The following is an 11,423-nucleotide window of genomic DNA, read 5'->3' as shown; positions in this document are numbered from 1 at the left end:
TTAGGTTTGGTTCTAAATAAAATGGGATCTAATGGCTATTATTTCTAATAGCAATTGAGTTTACACATCGATTGTTGGACGTGTTTAGTTTTTTTTCAGGATTTCTATTATTTTTTATAGCCTGTCTTGTGAGGATTAGGTGGAGGGCTCTAAAATAACTAGGTGTGGGATCATTCTCTATCAACCAGAGTTTGGTCGATAGAAAGCACAATACATTAGTGCATTATTACCTACAATCCTACTGGTACATATGGAACTGAAGAAATCGTAACAACCTCGTCGCTCAGTAGTTGAACAGGATCATCTCTGTGTTTCGACCATCCATACGTCAACCTCATGTGCTCTTCTCTCCTCCTATGAAATCTTCATATAGTTTTTCATTTTCCAGATCGCACTACGGATGGAGGGCCTCAGCATCGTGCTGGGCCATCAACTATAACTTCTTAAGTCAGTCTCAATGCATAGTTTCATCACACTAATACCAAAAATGCCATGTCATCTTTTCAATGAAATGAAACTGTCACTCTCAGTGCACAATTTCATTGCACAGTTTCATAGATAGCTTGGATCATTTAATTTTTGCATTGTGCTATGATGAAATATGTCATGCCATGAACTATAACATGCTCAGTGCAAGTTTCGTTGGGTTTCATGGGACTTGGTATGTGTGCCATGTGTGTTTTGTGGGGATGAAACTCTCCTCTCTTCTCTCATCATAATTAATCTGCCAAATCAATAGTTTTGCTGATGTGGCATAAGATTTAATGTACATGAAAACCCCTTACACTTCAATTGATCCCATCTCCATTCAACTCTGAAACTGCCCCGGAGGATGAAAACCCCTGACACTTCAATTGATCCCATCTCCATTCAACTCTGAAACTGCCCCGGAGGAGGAACGCATAAAAAAGAAAAAAAATCAAACAACATCTTCTCACTCGGTGCTCTAGTCTTACCTGTCGCTGCTAATAATAGTTTCCTCTTTATTCTACAGGCCCTAATCATGCAGGGAAGACCGATTCCATTTCCCTCATTTGCCTCAGATTCCTCCACCACTGGAGACCATAGACGTCGACCTCAAACCCCCCGGACTGTCAATTCCAGCACAAGAATGAAGAATCGCCGCGCCACAACTGTTGCTTATCCCCCCCCCCCCCCCCCCCCCCCCCCCCCCCCCGGTTCATCGTGCGTGCTTTTCGGTTTCAGTGGGGAGTGCGCAGCGAATCAGATCAAATCACAGTGACAAATTCCCAAGGATCAAAAGGCAGAGGGAGTGCTGTAAAAAAAGATCCAAATTTCCTGATGGACGCCACAGTGGGTTAGTGGAGACAGTAGAGAAGAATTGAAAAGGTTGGGAGATGAAAGGGACCTTTTTGAGTTGGCAACAACTTTAATTTTGGTGCGAGTGCAGCATCAATCGCCAGGACCACCTCAGATTCCCCCTGCAGCATATTATGTGATTTCAGCTCACCTAATCTAGGAGTCCTAAGCATTACTGATTGCAATTGGGGAAATTACTAACCCTGTATGCCAAATGACTGAACATTTAAACATAACATGCATATAGCACTGCAGATTCAAGCTAGCTAGAGGGGATAAGTACTATTAGGGCACATGGTTTATGCACCTAACCAGCTTGGCTGGTACTTTAACAGTCATGTTAACATTCATGATAGAGGGGATAGAAATTATCAAAGGACCATGTATTAGAAATTGACATATGGGACCTTTAATTTCCAAAAAAAAAGGTTGAAACAGAGAAGAAAATGAGTGATCCTAGTTGATGTAGCTAGCATATCAGACGGTTTTGGGGGGCATGTTGGTACATGTACAGTAGCGTGTGTCTGGGAATGTGCTGTCATGTCTGTGTTAGTTTGGACTTAACCAAAGATATTTTCATGTGCCCCCTACCCTACATTATTAGGTCACTTGGCATGTTGGTTGATCCAAGGTCTTAACAAAAGCAGCACTGATTACACTAAACTATGCTTGTGTCATCCTAGGGCACTACTGAATAATCAATCACGCCTACGCACATATCTAGATTTGTAGGCGCAGCAAAGCTTGTCTTGTTTATGTGAATGATAGAGTAGTAGATTAATAGGTGAATCATAGCCCGTCGGCTCAACCAACTAAACCACTGGGCTATTGTTTATTGGACTGTCAATCGACCAAGCACAAAGTTGTTTGTTGGGCCCTAGAAAAATTCTCCGGATGGTGTCCATGTGAATTGACAGATCGAAGATGGTACGATCTTATTATCCTCTCCCTGACCCATGCTCTTTGGATGATCACTCGGAAGCAGGAGCTGCTGCAAGCCTGCAAACCTCTCAAGATGCGCTTTCATGAGTAGAGGTGTATATTGCCATCCATATCTCATTATGCATAGGAGATGAGGATGTAAGGGAAAGAGCATGCTTCCTCAGTTCCAAATTGTAGATTGTTTTGATTTTTCCAGATTCATAGATATCTATGAACCTAAAAAAATTAAAATAACCTACAATTTGGAACGGAGGAGTAGTTATTTGGATCGAACATGGAGGTCTAATTGAGCAACACATATGCACATCGCCTGTGCGTCGTAGGTGAAACTTATGTCGCACTGGGCGTGTCATCCAGTGCCACAATATCAAATCACATTGTCTTCCATCCAAACCCATCCTTTTTCCGAACCATTCGAACCCACTCCTGTATCCTACGACATTCGCCACCCCGCACGTGAAGGTTTGCTGGTGATCGTCTCACCTGCACATGACTCCTAATTTGTTCATTTTTACCAAAGTCGAAGATGCCGACCACACAAGTGTCTACATGTCCTTTTTACAAGTGTCCACATGTCCTTTTTAGGATCGAATACCGTCCCCATTCCGCTCAATGTCTTTGCAGGACAGGGAGAATCATGTAGCACCTTTTATTTCCAATCACCAAAGTTTGCATCTAGTCATCCCAAAAAGCTTATCATGTTCGACCGGGAGAAGCCACGATTGATCGGTTGACTCGCGCCGTGACAACTAGCCGCTTTGACAGCAAGTGGCACACCAACTGAACACTACTCCAGTAATGCTGTAAATTGTAACGTACCGTGGTGCAGTGCTACCCATAATAATGTACGAGTACTCAATAACCGCTATTTTGCGCCAGAAAACCGTGGCGAGATGATCGTCCTGTCCCACCCCCCCTCTTCATGGCACTGTACCTGCTGCGTCGCCCTGCCCATGCACGGGGCAGCGGCAGCGGCAGCAACGGAGCAGGGATTAAACACGGGCTGGAAGCAGCAGCGGCAGGCGGCAGCTCAGCTCTTCCCGCACAGACACAGTAATGCTAATGCCGGGCTCCGTAGTCCGTGGCAGCGGCACTAACGCGACTCGCGCCGCACGCGGGCGGTCACCGGCGACGCGACACCTCGGGCCCGCGCCGCCCGCGCGTACGTGTGAGATCTAACGGCCGAGCAGTCCCACCCGGCCAACCCCCCAGGCCCCCACCCCGGCCGCCCGTTCGCGTCTGGCGAGAGGCGAATGCGCGGCCGACAGTGGGCTGCGCGGGAGGGGATTCGCGGCAGGGGCGGTGGGTTGCGCGGGAGGGGATTTGAGGCAGGGGCGGTGAGCTGGGGGGCCCAGGGCGGCAGCTGCGCGGATGCAGGTGGCGCAGGGGATGGCACCCAATCCGTCGCCACCGTCGTCGACGCTGACCCCGCCGCGTCCTTCAAGTCGCTGTTGCCGTTGAGCCGCACGAACACCGCCGGCGCCGGGAGCTTGCGGGCGTTGCCCTCGCTGAGCCCGCACACAGCTCGGAGTAGGACGAGAGCTGCGCATTCTGCTCCGCCTAGCCTGAGCGCCTTCGCCCCCGCCGCCACGGCAGCCTTGCGCCGTCGCCGTGCGTATGTAGGAGCAGCTCCGGCAGGAACTGCCGCTTTCCGGTCGAGCCGAGGTTGACCATCAGTGACTTCAATTTTGGAGGTTGTCAGCATACCATCGGAACTCTGCAATGTCTCGTCAAATGGTGACTGAAACCATGATTAAATCCATATGCCTTGAAATGACAGATGGATTTGCGATCAGCTCTCTTTTTTGCTTCGCTTCTGATGCTAGTATTTGCAGGAGCAGCTCCAGCGAAAACTGCCAGGGGCCTGGCTGGATGCCTGGATGATGAGGAACGGTCATGGAAGTCTGATGCGGGCCGCGAGGCCAGAAGCCCAGAACTTGAGTCAGATAGGCACGTCGTGCAGTGGCATACAAGTGTTCCCACCAGCGGCGCCGGACACAGGTCCCGTCCCTCTCCTAGTACTGTCATTTTGTTGATCGTTTCGTACTGTTTTTTTTTCCGTTCCGATGACTGCTGTTCCTTGTGAATTTTCCTTCTGCAAATTTGGATGGCCAAGAGACAGAACCAAGGATGACCTGCAGGTGCAAGGGAGGGCGTCGAACTTGGCAGGAGAACAGTTTTTACAAGTAAAGTAGATCTGCCACGACCAAATCAGATCGAACGGCCACTAATTTCCCTCCTCATCTTCCGGCCTGGTTTGGTTCCATTGACTTATTTTTAAGCAAGTGTCACATCAATATTTAGATACTAATTAGGAGTATTAAACGTAGACTATTTACAAAATCTATTATATAAGTGGAGGTTAAACGGCGAGACGAATCTATTAAGCCTAATTAGTCCATGATTTGACAATGTGTTGCTACAGTAAACATTTGCTAATGATGGATTAATTAGGCTTAATAGGTTCGTCTCGCTGTTTAGCCTCCACTTATGTAATGGGTTTTGTAAATAGCCTACGTTTAATACTCCTAATTAGTATCTAAATATTGATGTGACACTTGCTTAAAAATAAGTAAAGGAACCAAACGCCTCCACCTCTCAAGGAGGAACCAAGATCTGCGCCCATTTTGGCGCCTTGCACACAAGCTGCAGAGCGCCAGAGAATCAATTGTAGGCCAGGCAGCGGCAGACCTGGGCAGGATGCAGGCTTGCAGAGGAGAGAAGATGCGCTCATCTGCAGCGTGTCTCCAATCGAGCTACAGCGACCTACCAACCTTTGCAGTTCAGACCATCTTTTGATCCGGATTTGGATTGGATCAGGCACCCAGATCGAATCGAACAGGAACAAAAACTTCTAAAATTTGGAGAACCCCATCCACACATATATTTTTTTTAAAAGAAAACATGGGCAACCTCCAGAAGCGGGTTGGAAAAATTACCACCCACTTGCCGTCATCTCCCTTCCCTCCCAACAACCGGCACCTGGGCTCGGTGCCTTCCACAGTACAGCCACCTTGGGTTTTTTTTTTCTATCTTTTTTATTATATTTTTATTGTCATGGGAGGTTGGGGAATATTTTTTTTCCCCGGGAGCATATGCCAGATGACAGTTCAACAACCTCATCTGGAATTCAGAGGAATTTATCCTTCTCTTCAAGCACCCAATTGCAATATATCTCCTGCGCAGAATTCCTTGTTTACTGGTAGGCGTTAGCGCTGCGTGCACAACAGCTGAACCAGAAGATTTCCAATCAAGGGAAGAATTTTGATTCCATTAAAAGTTCATGGTATATAAATACACTGCTCACAAAAAAGGGAGTGGTGTTTTACGTATAGAAGCAGCAAATCTTTTTAAATGCTTACATCTTTCTCCAAGTAAACTCAGTTTGTATGGTCCGATATTAAAATTCAAAAAAAAACAACAGTAGCGAATGGTGCCTCAAATTCTGCTGTTGAGTGACATTTAAGATCAAGAACTAAAGACTCTGCAAGACTGCAAACTTTTTCTTTGAAGCGAACTGCAAACTTATACGGCCGTAATCTGGCAATTGTCACTGAGAACTACATCATGGCAAGTTTCATTACTTAGACAAAGTGGCAAACATCATTACCAAAAGTGGGTGTTAATCCGGTGTTTTCTTTTACTTCTCTTCCTAAAACTAACACTAACTACATAGTAATTCCCTCCACCATTTCGTGCAACACTAGCAGTACAGTAATACATACGTACCTCTCTCACTTCGTAGTCCAAAATACCACCCCAAAAAACTTTCGCAGCTAGACCCTCTCCGAAGACAAAAATTCCAAGAACGGCCTCTCGTCACGCGGCGGCGGTTCCCTCAACGTCGACCTCGCCCGCCCCGGCGGCGGAGGCGGCCTCTTCGGCCGCCGGCGCCTCGCGGTCGTAGGGGGACAGCCACTTGGCCCGCATGTACTCGGGCTTGCGCCACGGCGGGAGGTGCAGGCCGCGCTTCTTCAGGCTGGCGCGCGCGGCGTCGGCGGCGGCGGCCACGAGGAGGCGGAGCCGGTCGTCCTTGCCCACGAACACCGCCGGCAGCCGCTGCAGCAGGGACCGGTACGCCTTGGTCGGCCGCGCCACCTCGAACGCGGACCGGAAGTCCACGTCCACCAGGACACGCTCCCGCGCGCCGCGGTCGGACGCCGCCGGGAGGAGCACGTCGACGTACGCGTGCTCGCCGGCGGGGTGGGAGGGGGACTTGTCCCAGCGGGAGACGCAGACGGCGGCGTCGTGCCCCGCGGCGCGGAGCGAGGCGGCGACGAGGCGGAGCAGGTCGCGCCGGCGCGCACCCGCCGCGCGGTGGCGCTCCAGGTGCGCGCAGACGTCGGCGAGGAGGTTGCGTTCCCGGAGCGTCGCGCAGTGGACGAGGCCCTGGAGACGGCGGCGCGAGACGGTTAGAAATCACCTCTTGCGCTCTCGATGGCGGCCACCGCCCACCAAAATTGTTGAAGCCAAGGAACCAAGCTACTACCTTGATCGTCTCCGCGACGTCGGAGGCCGCCGCCGCAGCTTCCTCGTCCTCCTCGTCGTCGGAATTGTCGCCTCCGTGGAAGCAGTTGCAGTACCGCCCGCCGTGGCCTGGCTTCTCGGCGCCCGCGCCGACGCCGTCCTCCAAGAAGCTTCGAACCATGCCGTCCAGGCACACGGAGCTCGGCTCCGCCTCATCCTTCTCTCCCGCTGCCGCAGCTGACGGTAGCCGCTCCGCTGGCGAGATCCGCAGGAGTTGGCGATCGAACAGCCGCTTCAGCATCGACCTCGCCGGTGCCGGCGCAGGCGCCGTGGACGGATCGGTCGGAGCGGCCCTCATATCGACTCGAAGAAATGAACGGCGCTGGCTGTATCAGCAGGGGAAGCGATCTTGGGCCGCGGCGGTCGCCTGAGGCATGGCCGCGGGCTGCGACCCTTGGATGAATGATTCGATCGGAGCGGTTAGGGTTTTTTGGTCTTTTGGGGTTCGATTTTTTTTGGTGCGAATTTTCGGGGGGAAGAGGACGAGAAGGAGCAAGGAGGGGACCGGTTTTAAAGCAGGCGGAGGATGCCGACGTGGACAGTACGATGCCGTGGCGTCCGACGTGGCTGTTCTTATCCGCATGCTGCTGGAGGTGGCACCTGACTGACGGGCCCTGGCTTCGCAGAGCTGTAATTTGTGGAGAAACGGATGTCCAAGGAAATCTAACTTCTGGCTCAATCTTTTTATTTAACAAATACTGATTTGATGTATACTGTTGTGGTCTCATAAGTAAAAATCTTTGCAGAGACACCATTTCCACATGACTTGTGGAGTATAAACACGTATTTTTTTTTATTTGCAAAACGCAGGCAAGGTCATACATGACATGCAACTCTATTCGTATAGGCACGAGATATTTAGCTGGCATGTCTTGAGATTGAGAATGTTATCATAAATGTCTTGTTGTCAATAGGCACGTCATTTACCATTAAGAGAATAAGATCAGTTAATTTTTAAAATAAATTCAGAAAAAATACATCACATTGCGGACGTGCCGAATCGACCACCCAAATTTGGATGGCCAAATATACACTCAATAACTGAGTAAGTTATTTTGGGAGTTTTACCATGCTCCTCAGTGGTACCACTGCTCGTATGGCATAGCATTTGCGATGATGTTTTGACTTTCCTTCTGGATGATGTTTTGTAATGTTTTGCTTGTACTCACCGAGACAACCAATTTAAAAAGATACACACTGGCACACTTCACTCAGGTTCGTACGGAGATCCTCGTGTACTCTGCGGTCAAGAGCTGAGACACGACAGTCGACAAACAACGCCGTTCACTGCTTTTCGGTGATGCGGTGCCGAGAAAGATTTGACGGGAGCTGCAGAAATCGAGTCATTACTCCCCCCAGATACTGAAGTCATTTCCGAGGAGAGTATGTTCTGACCAATTGCGGATGCAAACTCCACTTCAATTTTCGAATGCAATTTGGAAGAAGCAAGCCCCTGTAGAGAATTTTTTTTTAAAAAAACTTACTCTATTTCAAACGAAATTCTCTTTATCATTGTCAGGGAGCATTATATTAAGAGCAGTAATGCCAACTAACATGAGGAACCGACCCACCTGTCCCTTCTCTTCTTCCTTTGGTCGTAGATTATTCATGTTGCCTTGACTCTGGTTACCACTTACAATTGCATTTGTGCAGCCGTAATAAAAAAATCTACAACTATTAATTTGAAAAATATTCCTACTCCATCTCCATGCATGTTTTCCATCACCCTTTTTTTGGCAATTAGTGTTGAGTGGAATGGGCATCCAATCCAAGGACTCTCAGCGATGTGCCATCATAGCATCATAGCATAATGCAGTATACTCTCTCCTACGTCCATTATTGTTGATGGACTACACAATCATACAGCGATGTGCCACAGGGGGGGCCTATTGGCCATAGAAAAGTAGTGCCACGCGCCAAGCCCAATCAGTGAGGAAAGCTTCCACCCAAGCAATTGCTTGCCACAAAAACATGCAGAGATGCCGAGAGGTGTAGAAGGCTCCTCCTCAAGCCAAGCCAGCCGGCAACAAGAAGGCCTCCCTGCACAAGCCACCCCCCGAACAAGAACAGGGAAGAAGGCACCTGATTAATTCTAAAAAGAAGAAGGCACCTGATTGATGAGTTGGGTCGGGCCTGGCCCTGCTCTGTCTTATCCTGACTGGCAATTTAAGTTGCGGTACGTTACGTGACAATTATTTGATGGGTTGCTTGATGCGCTCTCATCACCTTCTCAATCAGATTAGCGCGGGTGTCTCTTAAAGGCTGGACCACGGAATTTCTTGTCTTCATCCTTGACGAGCTTGCAACTTGCAAATCCTGTTTGTAATTTCCTTCTTTTTTAAAAAAAATTATGGTTAGTAATTCGCACTACAGTTTCTACCTTCACTGGTAGAGAACTGCCTTCACTAGTAGAGAACTGACCTTCCATCCATCCCCTTTTATCCCGATTAACATTGGCCCCGTGACTAAAAGTGGCGTACCACTGTAGGCCACTGCGGGAGGGGGGGGGGGTTGGAGGGGGAGCTTTAGTCCCGGTTGTAAGTACCAAAGCCCCCCTTTAGTCCCAGTTGTAATGGTCGGAAAAATCGCACCGATGCTGCCCCTTTTATCCCGATTGGAAGATCCAACCGGACAAAAGACACCCTTTTGTCCCGGTTGGAAGCTCAGACAAAACCACCAACCGAGACAAAAGGTATTATATTTTTTCCCGATTGAAATTTCCAACCGGGACAAAGTCTCCTCCCTGTAAAATCACTAGACAGAGAGCTCTTCTTCCTCCTCCAGCCCGAGCCACTCCACTCCACCGGTCTCCTCTCCACGACGACGAAGAGGAGGATGATAACAACATTTCGGACTGGGCTGTAGGCCAAGCTTTTGTAGATACTATAATGGGCAAGACTGATAAAGATGAGTTTGTAGAAGACGGTGCTATTGATGATCTTGATCAAGTGCTACGGGATGCACACAGAGATTGCGAAACTGAGAAGGAATAAAAAAAGTTGCAGCGCATGATAGATGATCACAAAAAAAAATTTGTACCTAGATTGCATGCAGGGGTATAAAAAACTAGGTAACATACTAGAATTTCTGCAATGGAAGGCCAAAAATGGTGTGTCCGATAAGGCATTTTAGGGGATATTGAAAATTGTCAAGAACATGTTTCCCAAGAATAATGAATTGCCGTCTAAAATATATGAAGCTAAACAGATTATTTGCCCTCTGGGATTGGAGGTTCAGAAGATACACGCATGCCCTAATGACTGTATCCTCTATCGTGGTAATGAATACGAGAAATTGGATGCTTGTCCTGTGTGCGGAGCGCTGCGGTATAAGATCGGGCGAGATAATTCTGGTGATGTCGAGGAGCAGCCTCCCAAGAAGAGAGTTCCCGTGAAGGTGATGTGGTATTTCCCTGTAATACCACGTTTGAAGCATTTGTTCAGAAATAAGGCGAATGCTAAGTTGATGCGATGGTACAAAGAACAACGTAAGCAAGATGAGATGCTAAGACAGCTCGCGGATGGGGCCCAGTGGAGATCAATGGATAGAGCATTTCTGCACTTTGAAAGTGATGCAAGGAACATAAGGTTTGATTTAAGTACTGATGGTGAGGATTTATTCGATCAATATGACTGATTCAAACTTATTTTAAATATACTTACTAATTTAATATATTTTTGCATGTTCGAAATATGTAAAGTTTTTATTTTTCTGTTACAAAAACAGTTGAAAACATTATAAATTTGTGTGTTTAAATTAGTTGAGATGAAGATTATTCGATGAATATGAACAATGTTAACCATATGCATCAATTGAATTTTTTGCACGTTGGAATTATTTAATTGAATAGTTTGTTGATGATAGTGGTGCATTAAAATAATTATTTTAGAAACTAAAACAAGTAGTATAGAATTAATGACTGATTCAAACTTACTTTAAATATAGTTGCTAATTTAATATATTTTTGCATGTTCGAAATATGTAAAGTTCTTATTTTTTCCTTTCTAAAATCCAGTGAAAACATATATAAAAATCTATTTGCAAAACAAGCGGGAAATGAAAAATCCAAAAAGAGCCTTTAGTCCTGGTTGAAAATTCCAACAGAGACTAAATGCCCCCCTTTAGTCCCGGTTGCAATTTGCAATCGGGACTAAAGGGTGCTTCCCGCGCAAAACGCACCCTTTAGTCCCGGTTGCAAATACACCGTTTAGTCAAGGGGGTGTTAAAAGAGCCCGTCATCACCCCTTCCCAGTCTCCAACACTTAGTAATTTTTCCAAGATCCCACGCCCATCTACTCCGTCCGTCGTCCCGGTCGCTGTCGCCTGCCCGCCCGGCCTCACCCGACGCACCCCCGCCAATGGTAGGCGTTGCCTCGGCGCCCCCCCTCCCTCTCCATAGCTGGGGCCCTTGCTGACGCAAGCAATGGCTACATGACGTAAGGACCCCTTTTATTATTTATTAGTTAGAAAATTAGTAGAAATGCTTTAGAAAATTTGTAGAAATGATTCGAAAATGAGTAGAAATTTATAGCAATGCTTAGAAAATCAGTATAATTTAGTATAAATGCTTAGTATAATTTTCTATACATTTAGTTTAATTTTTATTACATTACTATGATTTAGTATAAATGCTT

General features: G+C 47.4%; 1 protein-coding gene across 2 annotated transcripts; it reads right to left on the bottom strand.

The window, feature by feature from the left end:
• Positions 1-5,093: 5,093 nt before the first annotated feature.
• Positions 5,094-7,291, bottom strand: LOC117835012 (uncharacterized). Of its 2 annotated transcripts, XR_004635915.2 has the most exons (3): positions 6,752-7,291; positions 5,992-6,651; positions 5,094-5,492 (listed from the first exon to the last, which is right to left on the bottom strand). XR_004635915.2 is itself a non-coding variant. In XM_034714362.2 (2 exons), the coding sequence occupies exons 1-2, from the start codon at positions 7,085-7,087 to the stop codon at positions 6,082-6,084; spliced, it is 906 nt and encodes a 301-aa protein (XP_034570253.1). In that variant the 5' UTR covers positions 7,088-7,291; the 3' UTR covers positions 5,739-6,081. The 2 variants fall into 2 exon arrangements, 1 of the variants encoding a protein (XP_034570253.1); XM_034714362.2 differs by lacking the exon at positions 5,094-5,492 and having other exon boundaries at positions 5,739-6,651.
• Between the last annotated feature and the right edge of the window lie 4,132 nt (positions 7,292-11,423).

This window comes from Setaria viridis, chromosome 9, assembly GCF_005286985.2.
Source record: "Setaria viridis chromosome 9, Setaria_viridis_v4.0, whole genome shotgun sequence".
Classification (NCBI taxonomy): Eukaryota; Viridiplantae; Streptophyta; class Magnoliopsida; order Poales; family Poaceae; genus Setaria; species Setaria viridis.
Note: the sequence above shows the minus strand (reverse complement) of the source record. Positions and strands in the feature narration are given on the sequence as shown.

Bases quoted from the DNA above. Each gene is read 5' to 3' on its own strand.
- LOC117835012 (XM_034714362.2), bottom strand. From the start codon at position 7,087: ATGAGGGCCGCTCCGACCGATCCGTCCACGGCGCCTGCGCCGGCACCG. The intron at 6,652-6,751 runs GTAGTAGCTTGG...CGCCGTCTCCAG, and splicing joins ACGTCGCGGAGACGATCAAG to GGCCTCGTCCACTGCGCGAC.